The sequence below is a fragment of the Guillardia theta genome, assembly GCF_000315625.1.
Source record: "Guillardia theta CCMP2712 unplaced genomic scaffold GUITHscaffold_149, whole genome shotgun sequence".
In the NCBI taxonomy this organism is placed as follows: domain Eukaryota; class Cryptophyceae; order Pyrenomonadales; family Geminigeraceae; genus Guillardia; species Guillardia theta.
The window spans coordinates 79,490-103,874 of NW_005434525.1; the positions used below are offsets into that span (position 1 = coordinate 79,490).

The window sequence follows — 24,385 nt, forward strand, 5'->3', positions numbered from 1 at the left end:
CCCCATCATCATCCAGACTACCTTAGTCTTCCCAACTTGTTCTTCATCTTTCAGATCCCTGTACAAGAGGTACCCCGAAGAACATCTTCATCCACCTTCTCAGACGATGGGAGGAACCGGAGATGTCCATGTCGGGGCAGATGAGCCTGTTCGGCGGTCTCGCTTACTCTCTCTCTCTCTCTCTCTCTCTCTCTCTCTCTCTCTCTCTCTCTCTCCTCCTCCTCCTCCTCCCTCCCTCCCTCCCTCCCTCCCTCCCTCCCTCCCTCCCTCCCTCCCTCCCTCCCTCCCTCCCTCCCTTCCTCTCCCCTCCTTCGTCTCCCCCTCCCTCCCTTCACGCTGGCTAGTCAAATGTGAAAGCTGGATTGACCTGTTTAGAAAACACCCCACCGTTACTTACCTTAGTGACTACCCTACCCTATCTTTGACCTTGCAATCCATATCGAACGTAGGGGTAACGACAAGAAACCTGATTGGAAGAATTCGCCCAAAGAAAGGGTGGGGTGGGAGTGGTCAGTTGGCCATGGCGAACACAAGCAGCAAGCATGGCGAGCAAGAGCAGGAGAGGGAGAGGGAGAAGCAGGAAGCGAAAGCAGCAGCAGCAGATGTAGCAGGAGAAGGAGAAGCAGCACGACTAGGAGTAGCAGGAGTAGGAGTAGGATCAAGGAACGAACATATAACACAAGAACAACAGGCGGCCATGTCGAGAAATTCATTCGTAAACTCACGCGGAAACCAGTCTAGACAGGTTACAGGGACGGGGATGAGGATGTGAAAAGATGAAACAAGGAAGAAATAACAGAGGAAACAGCACGAAAACTATTCCTCTGTCTCTCCATATGTCATGTAGTGCAGTTTGATTTAACCAATGTCCACATCACAGGACATGGAACAATAGCTCCATGAGCGATACAGTCACGAGCGTAAGGAGAGCAAGGGATCTACGGCATGATGAGTTGGTCTTCGAGAGGATTCGTTTCCCTCCTGTCGTTGCTCCTGGTCGGCCTCATAATGTCAGTAGGTGAGTGATGGGAGATTTGAATCAATGTCAGCTTCTCTTGATTGCCTTGCAGACGCAGAGCTCAATTACACCACCACCACCACCACCACCACCACAACAACAACAACAACAACAAAATTCACATCGACAACAACAGCAACACTCTCTTCCACTCCTTCAACGTCATCTCCATTCATCGAAACCTCAGCTCCTTTCTCTATCCCCACAAGCTCTACACTTCCTCCTGCCTCAACCCCTCTCCCTGTCGGAAAGTGTGGCGACGGTCGGCTGGATAGCGGCGAGGAGTGCGACGACGGGAACGCGGAGGACGGGGACGGTTGTAGCCGTGAGTGCAAGGTGGAAGGGTCGATATGGACGTGCACTGGACAGCCGTCATCGTGTCTTCTCAACGTCGTCGCTGCCTTCACCCACCTGGAGCTGAGAGGAGAACACCAGATCCCCAACGCGAGGAACAGAGTGCGGGTCATCATCGCCTGCAACGTCGAGCTCCAAAACCTCTCGCGCGTCACCTTGACGGGTCTTACCAGCTCGTCAAACCTCGCTGAGGTTCAGATCTCCGGGCAGAACCTCGTCAGCCCAGCTCCATGGCAGCCAGTCGCTGGCCAGCTGCTGCTGACCCTGTCAAGTGACATCCTCCTGCCCAACGTGCTGTTGGCATTCGAGATGATGATCGACAACCCGCCGCAAACTCTTGACAACGTGACCGTGAGCTGCTCGGGCTGCTCAAAGATTCCTTCAATCTCCAGGTTGCAGCTGGCGGGAAAGGCTGCAGTCCTCTTCGTGACCCCCCCAGTTGCCCCATCGTGCTCGGTTTCTCAGCTCTTCGGCTCTGCATGTCAATATAAATGTTACGGTGTCATCTCAGGCTCCCAGTGCCTCTGCCTCGTGGACCATTTCGGATTTGACTGCAGTCAAATCGCCATCAAGGACGCCAGTCTCTCAGCTGCCCCTGTGCGGGCTACAGCTGGGGTCAAGACAGTCGTGCAGTCACAGCTTGGCACTGGCGTCGAGGTCCCTCCAGGCGCTCTCGATGCTGATGCCTTCATCTCAATGGACGTGTTTGACGTGCTTGTCAAGGTTGCACAGGGGGAGGAGGCAGTTCCAGTCGGGCCGGTGGCTGTCTTTCAGCCGGAGGGGCTGACTTTCAAGGCTCCTGTCAAGATGGCTCTCTCGCTCAACTCCTCCCTCGTGCCCACAGGAAAAAAAGTGTCAATCTGCTTCAGCAAGGCTACAGCAAGTTTGCCGACATGGGAGTGTCTCGATGGAAGCTGGCAAGTGGGAGGTACTGTCTTCGCGTACACCACTCACTTCTCCATGTACTCAGCGATGGCTGTCAAACAGCAAGTAGCTCCTTTGCCGCAGGAGAAAGTCGTCCCGTACCTCCCATCGCCACTACTCTCTGTTCCTCCGTCTCAAGTCTCGAAGCCCAACATTGACGTCACCCTGACGCTCCCGATGTCTCAGTCAACCTTCAACGAGGAGAAGGAGGAGCTGCGTTACGTGCTAGCTGTGACTCTCCGACTGCCCGTCCAGCTCGTTGGCAACGCGTCATCTGCCGGGTCAGGCTCCGGCAACGCTCAGCTGGACTCTTCCCTGGTGATCAAGCTACAGGTCGAGAGCAACGACACTACGACAACGCTGAGGAGATGTGACCTAGTCACCATCAACCCCGTCCTCTCCCTCTACTCTCTTCCTAACGCCACATCTCTGCAGTGCAGCCTGACCGGCCTCTCCCTGCTCGATCAGCCCATGGCTCTTGTCTTGATCGTGCTTGGGGCTGTCCTCGGTGTCGTCCTGCTCTTCTTGCTGTGGGTGTTCAGGCGGAGGGTCTTCTGGAGGCTCAAGAGGACGCAGAGGGTTTCACCGCAAGCCGACAAGTCCGACGATAAGGATGACATGGAGCAGGGGCCTGCCGGCAGCACGGCGGACGAGGAACAGCCAGCGCTGCGATCTGTTGTGCCTTAGAGGCTTACAGTCATAGCGCTAGCCTGTGACTGATGATGAATACAGTCATAGTTCTGGTGACTGATGTTGATGAAAACAGTCATCGGCAGTGAGTGCTGGTGACTGATGTGAATACAGTCACGGCATAGTGCTAGTGACTGATCGGATACTATGATGAATTGAGTAAAGATATGAATACAGTCATAGTGCTAGTGACCGTTGTTTTCTGAGCCTCTGTACCGTACCGTAGTAGTACTACTGAGTCTGTACGGTAGTAGCTGGAAATTGGAAGCAGAATAGGTGAACGAATGGATGGTTGGCCCGCGCCGCGGCCGATGGCATTGAAAGCCATTCTGCAGTTACGATCCGTTACAATCATCACACAGGGAATTGACCGGCAACCGCCTCCTCTAAAACTATTTTATTAATATAAGTATTTTTATTTGTCAGGCGGATCGTGACTCCATCACAGTTTTCCTCCTGACCCTACCCCCACATTTCCCTCAAAATCAGGGGTACTTGAACATTTTGAAGAGTGCAAAAATACTTTTGACTACCCCACCCTTTCTCTACCAGTTCAATGAAGTACTCAAGATAGTACAACCCCCTTCTGGTGTGGGAGATTCCATGGACTACCCCCTGGTCATAAATAAGGTTGAAGTTCTCCTGGGGAACGGACCCGTCCAATCACTTTAAGGCTACCTACCCCACCCTCCATCATATCCTGTGATTGATTTCAATTCGGAAACGCATTTGGAACCGGAAGACTTGAATATTTTAGATAACTTTCTCACTAAGTTTTGAAACTTTCATTGAATATTTGAAATTTTCTATGGAACTTCACCCTCTTTTTCGGAATTCCGGACACACGATCAAGGTCAAGCGACCGGGTGAGGGTGGTACAAGGGTAGGGTCCCAATTCTTGACGCCGCCCCCACATCAGAAAAGGTAGGGTGAATTTGAGAGAACTATAGGGGTGGTCAGACGGGGAGGGGGTGGGATCTAGGTGGGTGATGGGGTACCTGGATTTGAGGAGAAACGAAGAATGCAGATGGTCGGAAGAAGCGTGGAGGAGAGCAGTGAGAGGGAAGAGGAGGAGAGGAGGAGAGGAGGAGGGGAGGAGGGGAGGAGAGGATGAGTGAAATTATGTTGGGAATGTCAACATGAGACCACCAGGAATAGAGATGCCAAGAAAGATGGAGGGAAGTTGCGAAGGAAAGAGTCAACTCGAACAGTCGCTGAGTTGAGAAAGATGAAGGGACGGACGGCAAACCAACAGGTAGTCAGGCAAGAAGACGAAGAATCGGACAGAATCGTTTGGACGAGAGAATCAATGTTGGTTGATAGCAATAGGAGAAGAGAGAATCAATGTTGGTTGATAGCGATAGGAAAAGAGAGAATCTATGTTGGTTGATCGCGATAGGAGAAGAGAGAATCTATGTTGGTTGATCGCGATAGGAGAAGAATTTTGGTGGAGTCGAGTAGACGAAGTGAAACTAGGAGTTTTTCACTCGGACGTGGGTAGTATGGAAGGATGGTTGTGTGAGGAATGAAATGAAGTTGATTGCTTCGACGGAGTAGATGAATATCTGGATTGAAATATAAAAATCACGATAGCAAAGATGTTGCGAGAAGATGCATTGATGACCTTTCATTCCTGTTGTTACTGAATGCACGTTGCTGATGTTGAGCTGATACAATGTTCATGTTGTAGATTCATTAGTAGTTGGTATTTGCTGACATGACGAGATGTTTCAGGTCTGTGCCATGGAGCACTGGGAGTATACATCGAGGCTGTCTGGAAGTATTTGACTTCTTCTGAGAAATCGATCGTCGACTGTTGGCTTAGCTGTTGACATGCCGCTGCATTCTCTCCCGCGCTCCTTATGCCTCGTTGCCATCTTAGCTGCATCCGCCATGACATTCTTCTACAAGGACATGTACAGAGTGAAGCTGTTCACACAGTTTGTGCAGATGATCGCCGGATGTTTTGGAGCACTTATCTGTTTCCTCCGGCTGATGAAGGAGCGAGACATGTACTTGGAAGCTAAGCAGACGTTGCGGATCGCAGACGAGAGCCGCAAGCTAGTCCACTCGCTGATACCAGAGAATGTGATGACGAAGCTGGTGCATCATGGCAATGCTGGAGAATTCCTGGGTGCGAACATCCCCTTCTGCATCGTCATGTTCTGCTCTCTCGGCCCCCAGCACCTCCTCAAGTCCAAGACCTCTGCTGAGATCTTCGAGATCCTCGACCAGGTCTTCGAGAAGTTCGACGACGCAGTCGACCATCACGGCATGTACAAGTATCAGAACGTCGGCGACTGGTACATCATCATGTGCCCTCGGGCAGCGAGGCCCTTCGACCAGAAGCTTCAGGCGGAGCCCTACCCGAGGAGTCACGTCCGGAGCATGGTCCACCTCGCCGCTGACCTCATCGGCATCGCCAAGAAGCATGATATCCAAGGAACAAAGCTCAACCTCAAGATCGGGATGCACTGTGGGCCTGCAGCTGGGGCTGTGGTCGGTTCCCACAGAGCCTTCTACTGTGTCTACGGCGACACGACCAACACGGCAGCGCGCATGTGCAAGTACGCGGCAGCGAACCAGATCCTGTGCACGTGCTCGTTCGCCAAGATCGCCGGGGGCTGCAAGGGGCTGCCGTTCGCGTTCGAGGCCAAGGGAATCATCTCAGTGAAGGGGAAGGGAGCTATGGAGCTGTTCGAAGTGAACGCGCGAGGCAGCGGCAACGTAGGGAAGGAGATGAAGAGGACCTTTACGCGCACGGTGAGCGTGCCGAACCCCTCGGAGAAGTGCGTCATGTTCAACAAGGAGCAGACGGTCCAGCTGGATGACATCAAGCCTACCTGGTTGGGATCCACCGCTGAGGAGGTGGCGGAGGAGACTGGGAGCAGCGGAGGACAGGGAGGGATCTCGAGCGACACGATTCCCTTCTGGACAAACTTCTCTGACTCGGATACTGAGGTCAGGTTCCTCCTTGATCAGGCGCGTGACCACTGGCTGTCCATCTCCGTTGGAGTGATTGTCCACGGATACGCCTTCCTAGCCGCCGTGGAGGACGCCATCTCAGCGCAGAGCTTGCAGCCCATTCACTACTTCACCCTCTACCTGCAGATTGCTTTGATCCTCGACTACTTCCTCTTCGTCCTCTTCTACATGATGCCGGAGCTTCAGTTCTGCCACAAGTTCGGTCACACGATCTTCTCGCTGCAGCTCATCGTCGCGGTCTCGAACGTCTTGGTCGGCGTCCAGTTTCGCCTGCTCCTCTGCTTTTACTCCATCATCCAGTACTCTATCATTAACGTCGTTCTGACAGAATTCAAGAAGACCGACGCGGTCGCCGCCCTGATGTTTGTGGTGACTGCGCTGCTTCCCAGCTACAGGAGGGACCACGACTTCATTCTGCTCACCTCGTTGGCCGCGCTCACTTTGTCTCTCATCCTCACAATCTGGAAGTCCAAGTGCCTGGTGTACAACGAGAGGGTTCGCTATCAGTACTACGAGTTCATCGAGCTGGAGCTGACCAGGATGAAGGAAGTGATCTACGACCTCGTGCCCTCCAACATCGTTCACCAGATGATCCGCAACACGCTGAAGCTTCCCTGCACCATGAGGAGAGCCGTTGTCCTCCAGCTCGACATCTGCAACTTCACAAGGATGTCGCAGGGAAGTTCAGCCATGGAGATCGCGCAGATGGTGCACAAACTGTTCTCCAGCTTCGATCAGGCGGTGATGAAGTACAAACTCTTCAAGATCGACACGGTCGGGGACGCCTACATCGTTGCTGGATGGCTGCCCTGCGACAGTGACTGGTCCATGAAGGAGGAGACGAGAGCTTCTTGCTCCTCCATTCTCAACCTCGCGCGCCTGATGCTGAGGGCTCTACGCAAGCATAACAGGGAGAGAGGAGGGAAGGAGGAGCTTAGCTGCCGTGTCGGCATAGCGGTGGGTCTGGTGGCGTCGGGGGTGCTGGGGAGGAGACACTCGCGGTTCTACGTGGTGGGGCAGGCGATGAGGGAGGTCGACCTGCTGGAGCAGACGGCCCTGATCAACAACGTTCACGTCAGTGACAAGTTCATGCACGGCCTCGGCTTCCTCCTCTCCTCCTCCTCCTCCCACCATCACGACGACCGCGGGAGGTCGCCGCTGTCGGAGAGAGCCAGAAACCGCTGCAGGAGCGTGTCTCCCGTGCGAGCTCGGGAGGTGGAGCGGCACAAGGACGTGAAGGTGGAGGTGAAGAGGTCGAGGGGACGGAGGAAGAGCACAGCACAGCTCGAGTCGTTCAACCAGACAGCATGGACGCTCGAGAAGGAGTACGGGTGGACATGCACGGACTCGCCGTCATCGTCGAGGTTCGAGCAGGCGGTGCGGGAGCATCGCTTCGAATTCACCAGGGACGTCGTGGAGAAAACGAGGAACCTTGACGCGCCGATGCAGACAAGCTACATGCTCTCTTGCCGCTCCCTCGACGACAACCTCCAGGGCTCCTGAAGCTTCCGCGCTTGCCGGCCACTCTCCTCCTCCTCCTCTTCCTCCTCCTTCTCTTCCTCCTCCTCCTCAGCTCCCACCCACCCATCCCTTCTCAGGTCTCTGCCATCTCGTTTCTGCTGTATTCTCACAGTTACCTCCTCTGTCCTGGATTGCTGTACAAGTAAAAGGAAGGGGATGAGATTGTTTGAATTCAAAACATGTTCATAACATGACAAAAACAAAATTAAGTCAAGTTGTCTTAAACTTGCATCTTCACACTTGGTAGTCCTTCATGTCAGTTGTGTCCTCCTCCTGGTTCCCAGCATCCCTACAGGCTCCTCTGCATCTAACGGATCCACATCCGAGGCTTGCCTGCCTCTGCCTCTCCTCGCTTTCCTTTCTTGTAGTAGAGCACTGCAAGCTGAGTCATCTTGCTCAGCGTGTTGGGATGGTGATCGCCCAGCAGCTCCCGGCACTTGGCGATGCTCTCCAGCAGGAGAGGTTCAGCTTCTTCCAGCTTCTCCTGTTCCACATACACACCAGCGAGGCTGTCCATGCACACAAGGAGCAGCGATCCTCCTCCTCCTAGCGCTGCCTCTCGCAGTCTCTTCATGCTTTCCAACAGCAGAGGCTCTGCCTCCTCCATCCTCCTCTGCCTCACATACAGCTTGGCGAGTGCGATCATGTCCTCTACCGTGTGCGGATGGTCCTCCCCCTCCGCCGCCCGCACCCTCCTCAAGCTCTCCAGCAGCAGCGGCTCCGCCTCCTCGTACCTCTCCTGGCTCTGGTAGAGAGCTGCGAGGCTCCGCATACTCATCAGCATGTCCGGGTGGTCGTCACCGCCAGCGTCTCGAAGCTTCTTCATGCTGTCCTGCACCAGCCCCTCTGCCACCTCGAACCTTCCTTGCTTTGCGTACAGGGCGGCAAGAGACCTCAGGCTCCTCCTCGTGATCGAGTGCTGCTCACCGAGAGTTGCCCTGCTCGCCTCCACGCATCCCTGGTAGACGCTTTCAGCGTCATCTTCTCTTCCTTGGACGACGTGGAGGCTTGCGAGGTTCAGCTGGTGGCTCAGAGCAAGGGCTCCATCCTCCTTCTCCCTCACTTTCTGCTCCTCCTCGCCCTTGTCAATGCACCTCTTGAGGACCGGCTCTGCTTCCTCGAAGCTTCCTCTGCTGAAGTAGAAGTCTGCAAGCCCGATCAAACTTTCCAGCGTGAGCTCCTCCCTGCCCACCCCCTCAAGAAAGATCTTGCACGTCTGCAGAAGGGGTTCAGCCTCCTCGTACTTCCCTTCGAGGACCAGCAGGATCGCAAGCTTGCGGGCCAACTCCCTGCTCAGCTCGTCTTCTTCCCCAGTCTCCTCCTTCCTCTTCATGTAGCTCTCCTTGTACAGCTGCTCTGCATCCTCCAGCCTTCCCTGCATCTTGTACAGGTCTGCGAGCTTCATCCTTCGCTCCACCTGGTCTCCATCCTCTACCCGCAGGAGTTTTTCCTCGGCAGTTCGAACGAGCCAGTCCCTCATTCGCTCCTGCACCAGCTGATTCATCCCTGCGATGCCGTCGACCTCCTTCCTGACCATGGCGAGGATAAGTTCCTTGTCCTCCTCCTCCGACGTCTCGCTCCTCTCCACGTCGATCTCTCCGATCATCTTCGTGTACGACTCAAGTGGCAGCTCCTCCCACAGCCTCTTCTCATCCTCTTCGCTCATCGCCACCTCGAGCTTGCTTCCTGTCCTTGCTGTGAGGAACAGCTCGAAGAGACACCAGCTGCGCGCGAGGGGAAGGGGATGGTCCCAGGGAGTGAGCACGAGCACGGTCCTCTTCGTCTCCGCAAAATTGGAGCTCCAGCCTTGCAGCGGAGACTTGGGAGACTGATGCTGGTTGATGCTGAAGAGATCAAACCAGAGGAAGGGAGAGGAGGAAGAGGAGCGAAAGTGCTCTTCAAGACTCTGCACCACATGCAGGAAGTTCTCCTTCCATGCGTGCGAGATAATAACTTGCGCTCGTCCCACTCCGCTGCTCCCTTCTTGCTCAAGCAGCTCACAGAATGAAACCCCTCCTGCTCCTGCTCCTGCTCCTGCTCCTGCTCCTGCTCCTGCTCCTGCTCCTGCTCCTGCTCCTGCTCCTCCCTTGCCGGTCATCTTCTTCAAATGTCGCTCACACACTTCTGCCGTGCTCAACCCCAGCAACGCGCTCTCTCCTCCGCAGCGCAAGATGAAGTCATGGAAGGCTTCTAGCCGAAGGCCGAGCATGGGGTAAGGGAGCGGCGCTGCAAGGAAAGAATCAGACGTTGACAGCCTGAGCGCGAGGAGGAAAGAGCGAAGGGAGAGCGATGAAGGGAAGGATAAGGATGAGGGGGAGGATAAGGAAGGATACTAGGAGTAGAAGGATGAGGGGGAGGATAAGAAAGGATACTAGGAGTAGAAGGAGAAGGTAAGGCATGGCATGGCAAGCCAAAGGGAGAGGAGAGGGCCAAGACAGAGGATACATGCCTGCCTTATCGTGCTCGCTGGTAGCGGGAGGCAGTGAGATAGCGCGAAAATCAGCGACGTTAGCAGCCGAGGAGGAGCAATGTGGAGGGAGCGAGGTGGGCGAGAGAGGACGAGGGGAAGGAGGGACGGCAGTCCACGTTGATCGTGATGATATACATGCACCCATTTTCTTCTTCCTGTTTCAAAAATTCCTTCTTGTGAATCGCAACCAAGAAAGGTTTTTGCAATGATATTGCCTTTCTGTTTCGTTCTCCGTTTTGGGTCGAATTGTACTACTATCCTCTTTTCTCTGTTCTTGTTGTCGTGTTGTCTTGTTGTCTTGTTGTCTTGTTGTCTTGTTGTCTTGTTGTCTTGTTGTCGTCCAATCAAAGTTACGCCATGGAGTAATCCGCCCCTTGGTTTGCACCTACAAAAAACAGGCTTGTAACTTACATCGAAACATGTGTAACGGAAAATTATACCGGTTCCTGTGTAAGTAAAGATATCAGTTAATTTCTGGGACAGCAGTCGGTAAGATAGGGTTGGTCCTCTCTGTCTTGAAATTCTCTTCTTTTCAAGAGGACAGTAGGGAATCCTTTCTGTCAAGTGAACAGCCTGCTGAACGAGGCCGTCACGAGCCTCTTCGAGGACATGGACCAGGTGGACAGCGTGATCAAGGGCAGAAGACCTTCGGAGAGATCCAGATCGAGGGGATGCTTGAGAAGGTGCGAGAGAAGATGGGCAGGTCAGACGCGTACATGCGACTCTTAGTCACCATCTGCTTCAAGATAGATCTTTGTCTCCTTCAAGATCGAGATCTCCGTTATCAACCTCCTGCTCGGCAAGGCTCTCCCCACTGGGGTCAGGAGGCTACACAAACTCAGGGAATCAAGCTGAGGGATCCTCTCTACTCTTGGTGACCCTACCGCTCTACTCTCACATCATTTTCAGCGATCCTGTCTGTTGCAATGGCAACTGTGATACGATGTGCCTCATGGCTGCGAGTGCCGCGGTCATGATGAGATGATAGTGACGGGTGTTCCTTCGTCTCCAAGTACGGGCTCAACGGAACCATCAAGGTGCAAGACTCCATCACTGGAGCAGAAGAGCTGCTGAACAAGATCAGGCTAATGTCGCAACGCTCTCGGTGCGATGACCGGCTGGCAGGTCAAATTCTGCAGCACCTTCCCCGATCCCTTTACCTACTCCTTCGAGCCCCTGTACTCCCCCAACAACTTGAAGCAGATCCAGCTGGCCGGGGAGCCATGCGAGCAGACGAGCGCTCGGAGAGCTGTCAAGCAGAAGGCGGCAGAGCATCAGCAATCTGTGCGGTAAAGGCTGCGAGGAAAGAGGAAGCATGATGATGATGTTGTTGTTGATGATGATGATGGAGAGCAGAAGTGATCCTGAGGGCATGGAGAAAGTTGACAAGAGCAAGGAAGATGTGGGTCAGGAGAAGGCTCAAAGATTTGATTCTAAGGGTCAAGACCTTGCGAAGCACAACGAGTTGAGAGATGTCCATTGTTGTCAAACTTACACGTCACTGTCTGGAGCAATCGTGATTCCTGGGGATGTTTACTACTACATCCAGCCGGATAGAGCCGACATTGTCAACCTAAGGCTTCGACTACTTGCAACTGTCATATTGCCAGAATAATCGCTACGACTGCTACTATTCTTCAAGCACTTCACTTTGTGGAACCATGCAGGACATTCCTGGGACCTTTACGAAGTGGATCGTATCTAAGCACGTCACGGGAAAGGTCGTCGTGTGCAATACTTGATCAGATGGAAAGGTTATGATATGATAGTACTGCTTCTAATTCTTGGTTGTCTTTCCGTGAATTGAAGACGCCATTTCTTCGTCAATTGATGCGTGAGTTTAATTCGACTCATTCTAATTCCTTACGCGGTCACGTATACTTCAGTCTCATTGATCCTGTCGGTTTGATCATAAATCTTTTCTAATTTTCTAAACTTTCAGCGACCGCGGTAGTGTTGAGGTTTCTGTTTGCTTGCTTAACGGAAGATGGCAAGTTGGTTCAAGTTCACAGAGTCAAGGTAGATCATCAGGGTTGTCAATCCCTAACAGTATCTTTGACTGCAGCCGGCTGATACGATCAAGAATGCTGTCGAGCAGGCGCTTTTGACGATGTAACGACCTGAGAAACGGGTGCTCCACCTGGCCCACGCATGTCAAGGCCATGTCAACCACAAGGAAACAAGCAACCTCGTGAAATACGACGCCTCCCCGGTAAACCCTCGCTTGCACTGCTGCCACCAGCGCCTCCAGCCCTGACACATGCAAACCACCATGGTCCTTCTCTTTCTGCTGTTGCTCTTGCTGCTCCCTCTTCGCTTCAATCTTCAAGGGCTTCGAGAATGACGCGAGAAACTCCCAGTCGACCTTGACCTCTTTGGCAGCTTCACTTGTCTCCTCTAGCTCCGCAATTCTCTTCCACCAGTCTTCACCCTCCTTGTCGCCCTTCCAGCCTGACTCTGACTCCAAGTCCTTTGAGTCTGGACTTGCTTCATACAGCACCGGCACCAAGACAGGGATGATGTACTTCCCTGCCTTACACGCCCGAGCAAACTCCCTCCTGCAGTTGCCGCTCTTAACGTACTTGTCGCTCATGAAGACCACAAACACCTCGCAGCGAGACACTCCCTGCTCCATCTTCTGCATGTGATCTTCCCCGTGGTCGATCCCTCCCTCCACGTCGAACCAGCACTGCAGGCTCGTCTGCTCTTCGATCCGCCGCTTCACCTCCCTCACCATCTTCTGCGTCGAGTTGTCGTGCCCCCAATTGTAGCTCAAGAACACCTGAGGCGGCGTGACGTCCAGCACGTCCATCTCCCTCTGACATTGATTGCAGTAAATCTTAGCCGTTAGATCGCGAGCGAGCATGCTCAAGCACGTGGGTCGGCTGAAGAAGTGCGGGACTCTCTTGTCCTTCAAGCACGACGGACACGGGGAGCTCGAGTCATTGAAAGCCAGCACCTCCTTCACGGTTGTCGTATGACCCCTTGTGCAAGTGATTGCTTTGATCATGATCTTTTGTTTGATGACATCTTCTTGCTCCAGCTCTTGCTGCATGTCTGTCATACCATTGGTTTCTTTGTCCAGTGCTTCCTTGATCTCCGACGGATCGAACCTGCCCACGGCTCTAACGCCTTGTGAGGCAGGTTGAGACTCAGACCTATCATGCAAGCAAGCTTGGCACAGAAGCTCGTTCTGACTGGTGACATCGTACAAGTCTTCGAAACTTCCCCGTCCCTGATGAAGCTTCTTGATGATGCCGTCGTACAACGTTCGCATAGATTTTTCATATTCGGATACTTTGTCTTTCGATACTTCATCTTTCTTCTTGTACTGATGGAAGATCCTGTATCGCTCCATCCCTTGTATCTCCCGCGGCCACCACTCGTTGAACCTGTTCCTCGGCTTGATGTGCTTGTCGTAGTAGTCTGTCAATACGACGGGGATGATAATTGCTTTGCTAGCTGTCAATCTGTTCCATGGCTTGCTGAAGCTACTTTCTCCTTGCATGGCTCCCTGCTCATCAACACACTCTGTCGATATACACAAGATGTTCACGAGACATTCATCACCAGCATCTCCACGTTCGTCACATGGATGAATCTGACAAGTAAGACCTAGAGGGAGGTTCTCCGCCTCGTAAAGCTCCTTCACCTTTCTTTCAATATCCAGCCCACATGCTCTTGACCTCTCTCCTTGCGTGAAGATCCCAACCTGCACGGCCTCCTTGCCTGAGCTCTCCTCGTTGCTTCTCCTTCGCTTCATCCCCGGGAAGAACGCCTCGAGTCGCCTCAAGTCCTCTTGCAAGTTCTCGATCTGCTGCCTCGTCGACGCGTCAGCCCTCAGCACGTGCTTGTCATTGTCTTCCCGCCAGCTCACCAGCAGCGTCCGGCCCCAGCCCTTCATCACCGCCATAGAGCCGCTGCAGTCTACCTCAAAGTGTCGAGCAGCGCACAGCACGACCAGCCTGTCGATGAAGCCCGCGGGGAAGATGTTGTACTCGCGCTCCACAGATGCGCACAGCGACTGCTTGTCCTTGTCCGTCACTGCCCGCTTGTGCTCATGCGTGAACGACGGGATGATGCCGGGACACAGCAGCTCTCTGCTCTTGTTGTCTGTATCCTTCAAGTCCTTCATCCCCACGCCCAGGAAGTGCGCCAGATCGCAGCCCCGAAGCAGAGCCACCGCCTCCTGCACCTCCACATGGCGCTTGATGAAGCCTACCTCTTCCGATCTTGATGTCTTGTCTGTCTTCGCATTGCGCCAGAAGTCGCTGTCTCGCTGGGGCCACAGGTACTCCAACATGTCCTCGTCTATGATACCCAGGTGTAGCAGCTTCTTCGTCTTCTTGGACTTGGTTGGGTCCTGCTGGAAGCAGTCGAGTAGGTGCTCCCAGTCATGTCGCATCACGCCCTTGAACACGTCGATCATCCACACGGGATCGATAAAGACCGTGTCCTCGACGGAGTACTTGCCTTGGTCTCTCTTGCTTTCATCCGCACTCAGCTCATGACCGAAGTACTTGAGCACGCCCATGTCGTGCAAGAAGCTCGTTGCCACCTTTTGCTCCTTTTCGTTGACCCCTGACTCTCTCAACATCTCCTTGTACTCCTCTACCTTGACGTACGAGACAGGTTCTGACTTACGCTTCTCCACAGCCTCTCTCAGTCTCAGATAAGGTCCAGGGATTTTTTCCTGCCACCACAGCAGCTCTTTTGCAGTCTTGCACACAGATTGCCGCAGCTCCTTCACTCCCTGTCCCTCAAGACAGTTCACCCGGAAGCTCTCGCCTCCATTGATAACGTGCAACGGCAGGATGTTCTCGTCTTCCTCCTCTGCCATCTTCTTCAGCTCCTCTTCCACACATGCCTTCACCTTCTCACACTGATCCGTCACCTCGCTCTCCCCGGCAAGATCGATGTGCGTTACTACGAGCAACACACTCGCTCCCGGCACTCGCGCTTGCGTAGCTCGCAGCCATGTCGAGATCATCTTCTTCAGCTCCTCCATGCCTCCCCCTCCATCCTCTTTGCTCTCTTTGTCTCGCTTCACCCTCACGCTCCAAACCAGCAGGTACAAGGCCCGCCTCACGATGAAGTACTGGTTCGTCTTGGCGTAGATCTGCTGCCCCCCGAAGTCTATCACGTCAAACGTCAGCCCGTCAGCGTAATCAGGCTTCCACTCGTGCAGGTCTATCCCGATCGTCCTCCTGTCTACCTCGATCTTGTCCGCCTTGTCCTTGTCTGACCTCAGAGCTCTCAGCACGCTCGTCTTGCCTGCCTCTCCGTTGCCTATGAGGATGAGGTTGATCCGCTTGTTCGCCTCGCTGTCTCTCTTGACACTCTGCAGGTACGTGAAAGCAGCTGCCCCTCCCTGACTGGCGATCTCAGGGGGAGGCAGCTGCAGGCTGACGCAGCTCTCACACCTGACCTCCTGCAGGCTAGACTCCATGCTGCAGAGCTCGTCCAAGGGAAGGCGGGAGAGGCTGGGGTTACCGGACACGTCGATGACTTTAAAAGCGACGCCGAGCTTGGAGATCCAGCGAGGCAGGCTCTTCATCCTCAGGTCTCGTATCACATATCGTTTCATCCTATCTGTCCGCAAAGACATGTTGAGCGTGCCTTCCTCGCTGTTGTAGCAGCTCCCAAGCTCCCCGCCCGACAGGAGCTGCTTCACGTCTTCGACAGCAGAGGTATCTATCTCTTGCATCCCGAAGATATAGTGGCACTTGACTAGGTCCAGTCTCTGGGCAAATGGCTTCCCCACGTTGTTGACGTGCTCGCGGACCTTCTCGATCTTGGCGATGGCGTCCTGCCTACTGGGTCTTGACGATACAAGATCTTGCTCAAGGTTGTGCACGCAGGAACGTCGATCCTTGCAGTGCTGGCACATGCGTTCTTGCCTTTGATCTTCAGATTCATCGTCGTAGTAGCAAACGCAGCACTAGAAAAAAAACAGCCGCAATCCAGAGCATGCCAGCAAAGACCCGAACGGCAAAATACATGTCAGCCAATCATTCTCTGACCGCATTATAGCAGATGCAACTTACGTACTATTAGGCCCAAGTTCCATCCAACCGAGCAAAAGCAAAAGAATTTGCAAAATGAAATGTCAGCCAATCGTTCCCTGAGCACATCATATGACATGACACTTACGATCTACGAAGGCGAATTTAATCCATGCAAGCAAGGAAAAACCAGGAATTTGCAAAATACATGTCAGTCTATCGTCCCCTGAGCGCATCATAGCATATGCTACTTACTCGCTATCAGGCCCAAGTTTCATCCATCCGAGCAGAAGGCGAAGGAAATTTGCGAAGTACATGTCAGCCAATCGTTCCCTGACCGCATCTTTCATCATCGTCACTTACCCGCTATACCGCCCCATCCACAGTACATTCGAGCATATACCGACACATACACAAAATAAATGTCAGTCCACTCGTCCCCTTGACCGCATGATTTCATAATCATCACTTACCGACTGTCCGGACAAATCAACAACCCATCCGATGAAAAACCGAGAAACAAACGAAAAATGTCAGCCAATCGATCCCTGACCGCATATTTTGATCAAGATACTTACTCCCTATCCGATCCAGCAACCCATCCATCCGACACCAAACACAGACAAGAAGCAAAACCAATGTCAGCGAAACATTCCCTGACCGCATCATAGCAGTTATGCTACTTACTCGCTATGAAGCCCAAGTTTCATCCATCCAAGCAAAAGGCGAAGGAAATTTGCAAAATACATGTCAGCCAATCGTCCCATGACCGCGTATTTCATTATCATCACTTACTAACTGTTGAGACCCATGATCAATCCATTCGAGCAAAAACAAAGGAAATCGCAAAAATAAATGTCAGACAATAATCCCCTGACCGCATCATATGATATGATACTTACTCCCTATGAAGACGAATTTAACCCATGCGAGCAAGGAAAAACCAGGAATTTTCAAAAACATGTCAGTCAAATCATCCCCTGACCGCATCATATGATATGACACTTACTTCCTATGAAGACGAGTTTAATCCATCCAAGCAAGGAAAAACCAGGAATTTGCAAAACAAACGTCAGTCCAATCATTCCCTGAGCGAACGGTTCCTTACGTAGCAGTACTTGGAGGATCCATAATGATCTTCTTCAAGCTTCGAGCAGGTCTTGCACTTTCCATCGGCTCCAGCTTGAAAAGTAGACTGTTGTAGAATATCAATCCAATCGATCCCGCCCATCATAGCATATGCTACTTACTCGCTATCAGGCCCAAGTTTCATCCATCCGAGCAGAAGGCGAAGGAAATTTGCAAAATGAAATGTCAGCCCAATCGCTCCTTGAGCATATGCTGCACAGACATGCTTACCGCCTTCCGAATAACAACATGGCAATTCACGGCAGAACGTAAAACACTCAAAGTCAGGTGACGCCTACTGGAAGCTATTCAAATTACGCATTTTGTGCTGTCGTTGGTATTAGGATCGACCACGATCTGGAGACACACAAGTCAGAAGGTCAAAAAAAAGTGTTAGGAGGAAGTGAAGGAGCCGCCAAGAAAGGAGTTGAATGATGGAAGGATCAGATGCGGGGGAGCAAAGGAAACATCTTCATCATCAAGCATGTCACTCAAGGTAACAGCATCTCATCGCTGCTGCTCCTTGCCTGGCATTTGTCGCAGTTGTACGGCATTGCGGAGGTTGAGAACAGAGGGTGGGGTAGGTGGAGATTTGGGGATGTAGGCAAATAGCGGGTAGGGGTAGTCGAATGAAGGAGGGAGGCAGGGGACTCGAATCATGCCGGTGAGAACGATTCGATTTTATAAGTGAGACACTAGTAGCATTCAACGAGGGTGAGAGAGCGAAGGTGTTTGAGGTGGTACAACCAAACGTTGCACAGGTGCTCGGGTAGGGTGAGCAAGGACAAAGGTTTTTTTGCCAGGGCTCCACCTTTACCTCCACCACCCACCCCCATTTAAATGTTGACATCTCGACTGGCTCGACAAAGGTTTTTTTCGCACGGGTAGGGTGCACAACCTTTCAATTAAGGAAAGTATTGAATATATTTATCAATCTTTCAAAATTCGTGTGTATATTGAAGAAGATTTTGAAATCAAGGATGAAAGGAACGCAGTTCCGGCATGTTTTCCCAAGCGACCCCACTAAAATTAGTAGTAACCCACCAGCTCCTTGTCCCCCCCTTCACCTCAACCTCGACGGAAGGTTTTTTTTCGTACGGGTAGGGTGGACAATTTTTCAATCTTAAGGGAGATATTGAATTATATTGATCAATCTTTCAAAGATTGGTGTGTATATTGAAGAAGATATTGAACCTCACTTTAATTTGAAGTTTATTTTAACTTGCCCCAGCCAACTCGAAGGCTCTGGAAAGCGAAAATGCTTTTGAATCACGCGATATCAGCGCCTGTTGTGTCTTGTTCCTGCTCCTTGGGTCTCCCAACCTGCTCTTCAACTTCCTCCCATCCCCCCCCTCCTTCCTCTTGTCCCGGCTGCTTCCCCCCCTCTTGTCCCGGCTGGCCCCCCCCCTCTTGTCCCGGCTGCCCCCCCCCCTCTTGTCCCGGCTGCTCCCCCCCACACCTGTCCTCCTTCCATCGCCATGCTCCTTCTTCCTCTTGCTCTTGCCCCGGCTCCTCCTTCCATTGCCATGCCTCTCCTTCCTCCTTCCCCGGCTCTTCGTCCTCTCCTTCCTCATGCCTTGGTCACTTTCTTCCTACACACACATTCCTGCTCCCTGGGATGGTTTGGGTTGCGGTCATACCGTGCCCCTGCGCACCTGCAAGGATGAAGCGAGTCCATCATGCGGATGTTGCCAGCCGCCTTGCTGTCCATCAGCGGAGACAGCGGAGACATCGGAGATGACGGGGGCAGCGGAGACATCGGATTTGACGGGGGCAGCGGAGACATCGGAGATGACGGGGGCAGCGGAGACATCGGAGATGACGGGGGCAGCGGAGACATCGGAGATGACGGGGGCAGCGGAGACATCGGAGATGACGGGGGCAGCGGAGACATCGGAGATGACGGGGGCAGCGGAGACATCGGAGATGACGGGGGCAGCGGAGACATCGGAGATGACGGGGGCAGCGGAGAAATCGGAGATGACGGGGGCAGCGGAGACATCGGAGATGACGGGGGCAGCGGAGACATCCATGCTACACTCGCCTGTTGTAGCCAAGCGGCCTGATGTTTCGGAGCCTCGCCTGCCTTGTCCGGCGGCGGGAGAGGGTGCAGATTCAGTGGCCGATGATGTCATGACATCGGATGTGCACGTTGTTGGCAGCTCACAGTACGGCGCTGCAGGGGCTTTGCAGTGCCTGGACACAGATCATGAGCCGCGGTGTCGAGATGGAGAAGGTCAGGTTGACGAGTTAATCTTGCGAGCCTTGATGTCTTCGAATCTGCTTCGCCTTGTGGGGAACGCAAGCTACGTCCAGGGCTTGAAGGAGAAGATGCGGATTGAAGTGTCGCAGAGGAGGCGGGACTCGCTAGACTTTGCCGGGAAACTTCCCTTGGCACTGAAGGCCTTGAGCATCGGCATCCCTGCCGATCAGCTTCTGATCGACGTTGCACAGGCAGGTGGGCTGCATGGCAAGAGCGACGGGTGTATCATAGTTGGGCCCCAGAGACAGGTCAGCGGGTCGAGTCGGGGTGAACCTCTGCCGCTGTGCCGAGAGCCGCTGGAGGTGAAGTCGTCCTCGTGCAGGAGTGGTGACAGGACCTTCGGCATCAAGTCCATCCGCAGGTCCTTCCGTCATCTGTTCATCGTGGGAAGAAAGGACAACCCTGACGACTGGACGTCCCTTGACGCTCTAGACGACAAGTGCTCCCTCGGTTACATCAGCGGGGAGGACTATGACATAGCTCTAGAGCGGCACCTTGTGCGCCAGGGTAGATGGCCTGCAGCTTCCGACGAGCCACAGGATGTGACGGTGACGATGAACAGCAGGAAGAGGACCGGCTGGCTCTCGCAGCACATCCGGTGGGTGGGCTTCAAGGACCTGACACTGCAGTGGTGGCAGGCTACTGTAGGGAGCAGTGTGCTGGCAGTTAGGTAGCCTTATTCCATGACGCTGTGGTGGCAAGCTGAGACAAGCGACGGCAGGGAGTCAGTAGTGTTGTAGTCAGCTAGGTTGACCTGCCTATGCCTATGCTGCAAGGTGATGCACAGTGATTAAGGCTTGGGGGCCGTGCATCATCTCCCCTTGAAGCAGCAATTTTAGAATCAATACAAGCATGCAGATAACCTATGAGCCGCTTCCCGCCTCTGTCCTCCACAGAATCTCCGCTCGCCTCCTACTAGTGACTGGCTCCCATCCAGGCTCCTGTCAGTCTCTCGTCCTCTCCTGCTTGCCAGGCTGGCTCCCGTCAGTCTCCCGTCTAGGCTTGAATTCCTATGAATTCATATGAACCTGCAGCGCAGCCTCTCACATATCATGGGCAAAGAATCATCCAAAACTCGCATGAGATTCACAAAAAACCACGAGCTTCTGCTGGTCTTGCGTCCTGGTGACGTATGAGCCTGCATCGCGAGATCAGAAATTGGGTGCGCATGCGTTCATCAGAAAATCAGCGACTACCTAGTAAAACAGGGCTAGCGTGCAGAAATGTCACATCTGACCCCGAAATCCCATTTCAAGACATCCGAATGGGGGTCAGAGCATGCAAGAAGCATCCCAAACGGCCCACGGGAAGCGTTGGAAGCGTTCCCCTCCCCTTGCTGCAGCCTCCCATCGAGCGGTTGCATCGAGTACCCCACCTCTTCAAGATTAAGAGTAGGGGGTGGGGGGTATTGGTCACTGAGTGGAAATTTATCATACTGGTTCGGCAAAAAAAATCGGCCCGAGGGGAGGGCGGCCGCGAAGGGCCCGGACTCCTGTAAGAACTCGGATAAGGGTTTAGGGTTTAGGAGGCGCCGGTTATTTCAGGCACCATGGCTGCACGCGTGGTGTAGGGGAAGCCGCCAGGGCGCCAAGGAAGCTGCAAGCGAGAGGTTTGTATAGTTTATCAGCTTTCTAAGTATGGTTCTTCAGTATGATGAAAATGTTCGAAGTTCGCAACCTGCTGTATCGGAGATCATGCCAATACACGCAGAGCGGACTTGTGGATGCCTCTGTCCTCGAAGCTGATCTCGTCGAGAGGGTGAAGAGCTTCGCGAAGCGTTATCCGAACAGCAGGACAGCCCAGGCTTGCAAGGCTGTGGAGGGATGCACCCCCGACGCTATCGCAGAAGCCATCCGCTCGACATGTCAGCAGGCACGACGTGAGCTTCTGCAAGAAGCAATGACTGGATGGAGTGACGCATCCAACGAGGTGACTTCCTTCATCTCCATGACTCTCCTGGGCATCTCCTCGGTGTATGTCAACCATGAAGAGAAGCTGAAGAAGAAATTCGAAGAGATCGGACTGATCGTAGACTCAGTGCAAGAGAGTAAAGCAATCATGTGGAAGGCTCCGTATAGACCCGAGATAGCGAGTGCTGATGAGATCCCGGTGACTGTTTCCGACTTCCTCCGCAATGCACAAGCGGAGAAGCTCTGGCAGGGAAGAGAGGACTTCGCGATCGATGGTCGCAAGTTCACAGCTGTACATGTGAGCATCGTGCAGCATGACAACAGCAGAGATTGCTGACGTCTACCGCTATCAGCTGCTGGGCCAGTCCCTTGCAGCGGTCCAACTCCAGCGGCCGCTGGCAGGCGTCATCTGGAGACAGAGGGAGGTGGAGTGGATCGTCTCCTCGAGCTGCCCAGAGGCGAATGATACAGCCTCGGCATTTCGAGCTTTCCGAGAGAGCGAAGCGATGGAGGGAGTACACCTGACTCTGTTCAGCCGCGGCGAGGACCCGAAGATCAGAGAGGCGCTCGCAGTCGAGCTGAGCTGACAGCTGATCGCTTTGTGTCCAGAAACAAGTTGAAGAAGGCATCAAGGATGCAGAAGAAGGCAGGCGGCAAGGACGGCAAGGAGATCAAGATCATCATCAAGTCTCGCTTCACGAGGAAGGAGATGGAGGGGCTGTGCAACGGCGGCAACACGTCCATCGCAAGAGTCAAGAGAGTCTTGTTGGAGATCGCTAACAGGCTCGAGATCAAAGTTGAAGGCATCGACATGGAGGAGGATTTGAACACCAAGTCCTGGAACGGGTCCAAGCTATGCATACTCCTCGGCTCCACGGAGGATGCTCGACGCATGATGAAGGAGCTGCCCTTCTATCTCGAAGGCGCAGCAACCAAGCTCGAAGCAGTCACGGACCCGGCGGCTTCGACATGGAGCCTGAGGCAGCTGGTCAGCGGGGCACCAGCGACGCAGCGCAGCGACAGGAGGAGAGCGAGGGAGAGTGGCTGGAGTTTACAGACCTGGAGAGGATCACAATGGAGGCAGCATCTCCTTCAAGCCAAGAGGACATGCAGCTCGTCAGCGAGCTGTCAGCAGTCATCGAAGATGAGACGGGGACGAGCGAGCCGATCAAGCTGGTCCTGGACAAGGCTGTTGGCAACCTCCACGACACCTTCTACTCTCCGGGGAGCCTGGAGTTCATGTCGCTGGGAGAGTGGGCGAAGACGCCAGAGGAGCAGGGAGTGGGACGCAACGTTCTCAAGCCCTGAGAAGCTGGGGGAGTGGCTGCAGAGCAAGCGCTGGACTCGCGTGCAAGGAGAGAGCAAGAAGGCAAGGAGGGGCAGCGCGTTCTCGCCACGGGCAACGGCAGCTGCTGAGCTTGAGCAGCCTGGAGGCGGAGAGCGACGACATAGAGCGTCGATCTCTTAGCTTCCTGTTCATAGCACTGAGTAAATTCGCAGAGATGCATGTGCTGGCCTGCTCGCTGAAGGTGGACAACTTGCAAGAAGGACCGGCGACTGCGGGTGGAGATGAGGGAAGATGATGAAGAAGAGGAAGACATGTCATGGAAGAAGAGCAAGGCGAGGGCGAGGAAGAAGACGGGGCGAGCCCGTACCGAGCTTGAGCTGAGCTCAAGGTAAGGAGAGAAGGTAGGAGGCGACCGAAGGCCAAGGTGAGGAGAGGCAACTCTCCTGACTGAGGCTGAGGAAGCTGAACAGAGGAGAAGTGTGAGGGCTGATAAGCAGCTTGAACAACATTCTAGCATTCTAATAAACTCACATAATAATAATAATAATCATAGGGTTTAGGGTATAGAGGTTCCTTATTTCCTGGCAGGTTCCTTATTTCCTGGCAGGTTCCTTATTTCCTGGCAGGTTCCTTATTTCCTGGCAGGTTCCTTATTTCCTGGCAGGTTCCTTATTTCCTGGCAGGTTCCTTATTTCCTGGCAGGTTCCTTATTTCCTGGCAGGTTCCTTATTTCCTGGCAGGTTCCTTATTTCCTGGCAGGTTCCTTATTTCCTGGCAGGTTCCTTATTTCCTGGCAGGTTCCTTATTTCCTGGCAGGTTCCTTATTTCCTGGCAGGTTCCTTATTTCCTGGCAGGTTCCTTATTTCCTGGCAGGTTCCTTATTTCCTGGCAGGTTCCTTATTTCCTGGCAGGTTCCTTATTTCCTGGCAGGTTCCTTATTTCCTGGCAGGTTCCTTATTTCCTGGCAGGTTCCTTATTTCCTGGCAGGTTCCTTATTTCCTGGCAGGTTCCTTATTTCCTGGCAGGTTCCTTATTTCCTGGCAGGTTCCTTATTTCCTGGCAGGTTCCTTATTTCCTGGCAGGTTCCTTATTTCCTGGCAGGTTCCTTATTTCCTGGCAGGTTCCTTATTTCCTGGCAGGTTCCTTATTTCCTGGCAGGTTCCTTATTTCCTGGCAGGTTCCTTATTTCCTGGCAGGTTCCTTATTTCCTGGCAGGTTCCTTATAGACTTACAAACCTTAGATACCCTCTGGACCAGAGCATTCAAAAGAGCTATGGGATTGAGCAAGAGTACAAGCAACGCTATCTTTCACCTACCTTGGGACAGAGGAGGCCTCCAACTCCCCCATCCAGCACCCATCTTGGGAAGGGCGGCGATTCGGTATCTAGAGAAAGAAACGAATAAGAAATGCAGGGTGGATGATGATATCAAAAGCAGTCTGATACACAAACTAACATCATGGTGCAACCAATGGGGGTGTCAAACAATAAACCAGCTACACGTTCTCTTTGAGTCTGCCCGATCTGATTTCTCGTTAGCGGAAAAAATGCAGACCACCATCAGTTGGGAAATGATTGAAAGCAAGATGAAACCGGGGACAATAGCCATCTTACACGACCTGGAGGACAAGATGCTCTCAGAAGAAAACTCCCTGCTGTCCGGAGAAAACTCCCTACCTACATCTCCTGCTCGGCAAGGCTGGGAGAGTTTTGCAAAGGCATGGAGACTACTGCCCCAAGTAGGCTTCCACTCCATGACAAGTGTCTTACCCGTCCCAGACACCGAGGGCATCTCCCTGCACCTGCCCATCCGACTCTGGCCATTCCCAA

General features: G+C 53.3%; 8 protein-coding genes across 8 annotated transcripts; 5 read left to right on the plus strand and 3 right to left on the minus strand.

Annotated features, from left to right (window-relative positions):
- Positions 1 to 945: 945 nt before the first annotated feature.
- GUITHDRAFT_147329 (hypothetical protein) lies at positions 946 to 2,983 on the plus strand (the record flags this gene model as incomplete). Its single annotated transcript, XM_005821217.1, has 2 exons — positions 946 to 1,018; positions 1,071 to 2,983. The coding sequence occupies 2 exons, from the start codon at positions 946 to 948 to the stop codon at positions 2,981 to 2,983; spliced, it is 1,986 nt and encodes a 661-aa protein (XP_005821274.1).
- A 2,163-nt stretch (positions 2,984 to 5,146) lies between these two features.
- Positions 5,147 to 5,677, plus strand: GUITHDRAFT_80660 (hypothetical protein; the record flags this gene model as incomplete). The annotated part of the gene is made up of 1 exon (XM_005821218.1): positions 5,147 to 5,677. A coding segment is annotated over one exon (531 nt), but the record flags the coding sequence as incomplete, so codon positions are not given.
- Positions 5,678 to 6,607: 930 nt separating this feature from the next.
- Positions 6,608 to 7,051, plus strand: GUITHDRAFT_44989 (hypothetical protein; the record flags this gene model as incomplete). The annotated part of the gene is made up of 1 exon (XM_005821219.1): positions 6,608 to 7,051. A coding segment is annotated over one exon (444 nt), but the record flags the coding sequence as incomplete, so codon positions are not given.
- Positions 7,052 to 7,660: 609 nt separating this feature from the next.
- Positions 7,661 to 8,897, minus strand: GUITHDRAFT_90532 (hypothetical protein; the record flags this gene model as incomplete). Its single annotated transcript, XM_005821220.1, has 1 exon — positions 7,661 to 8,897. One exon carries the CDS (start codon positions 8,895 to 8,897, stop codon positions 7,800 to 7,802), a length of 1,098 nt encoding a protein of 365 aa, XP_005821277.1. The 3' UTR covers positions 7,661 to 7,799.
- Positions 8,898 to 10,524: 1,627 nt separating this feature from the next.
- On the plus strand, positions 10,525 to 11,353 carry GUITHDRAFT_155785 (hypothetical protein). The gene has a single exon (XM_005821221.1). It carries the CDS (start codon positions 11,073 to 11,075, stop codon positions 11,253 to 11,255), a length of 183 nt encoding a protein of 60 aa, XP_005821278.1. The 5' UTR covers positions 10,525 to 11,072; the 3' UTR covers positions 11,256 to 11,353.
- A 3,974-nt stretch (positions 11,354 to 15,327) lies between these two features.
- On the minus strand, positions 15,328 to 17,456 carry GUITHDRAFT_155786 (hypothetical protein; the record flags this gene model as incomplete). The annotated part of the gene is made up of 3 exons (XM_005821222.1): positions 17,322 to 17,456; positions 16,571 to 16,608; positions 15,328 to 15,901 (listed from the first exon to the last, which is right to left on the minus strand). A coding segment is annotated over exon 3 (506 nt), but the record flags the coding sequence as incomplete, so codon positions are not given.
- Positions 17,457 to 18,828: 1,372 nt separating this feature from the next.
- Positions 18,829 to 19,110, minus strand: GUITHDRAFT_59555 (hypothetical protein; the record flags this gene model as incomplete). Its single annotated transcript, XM_005821223.1, has 1 exon — positions 18,829 to 19,110. A coding segment is annotated over one exon (282 nt), but the record flags the coding sequence as incomplete, so codon positions are not given.
- A 1,898-nt stretch (positions 19,111 to 21,008) lies between these two features.
- On the plus strand, positions 21,009 to 22,576 carry GUITHDRAFT_119533 (hypothetical protein; the record flags this gene model as incomplete). The annotated part of the gene is made up of 3 exons (XM_005821224.1): positions 21,009 to 21,566; positions 21,804 to 22,114; positions 22,192 to 22,576. 3 exons carry the CDS (start codon positions 21,009 to 21,011, stop codon positions 22,574 to 22,576), a joined length of 1,254 nt encoding a protein of 417 aa, XP_005821281.1.
- Between the last annotated feature and the right edge of the window lie 1,809 nt (positions 22,577 to 24,385).

What these genes read in the sequence shown, in the direction of transcription:
- GUITHDRAFT_155785 (XM_005821221.1), top strand. Translation starts at nt 11,073, where the DNA reads ATGACCGGCTGGCAGGTCAAATTCTGCAGCACCTTCCCCGATCCCTTT.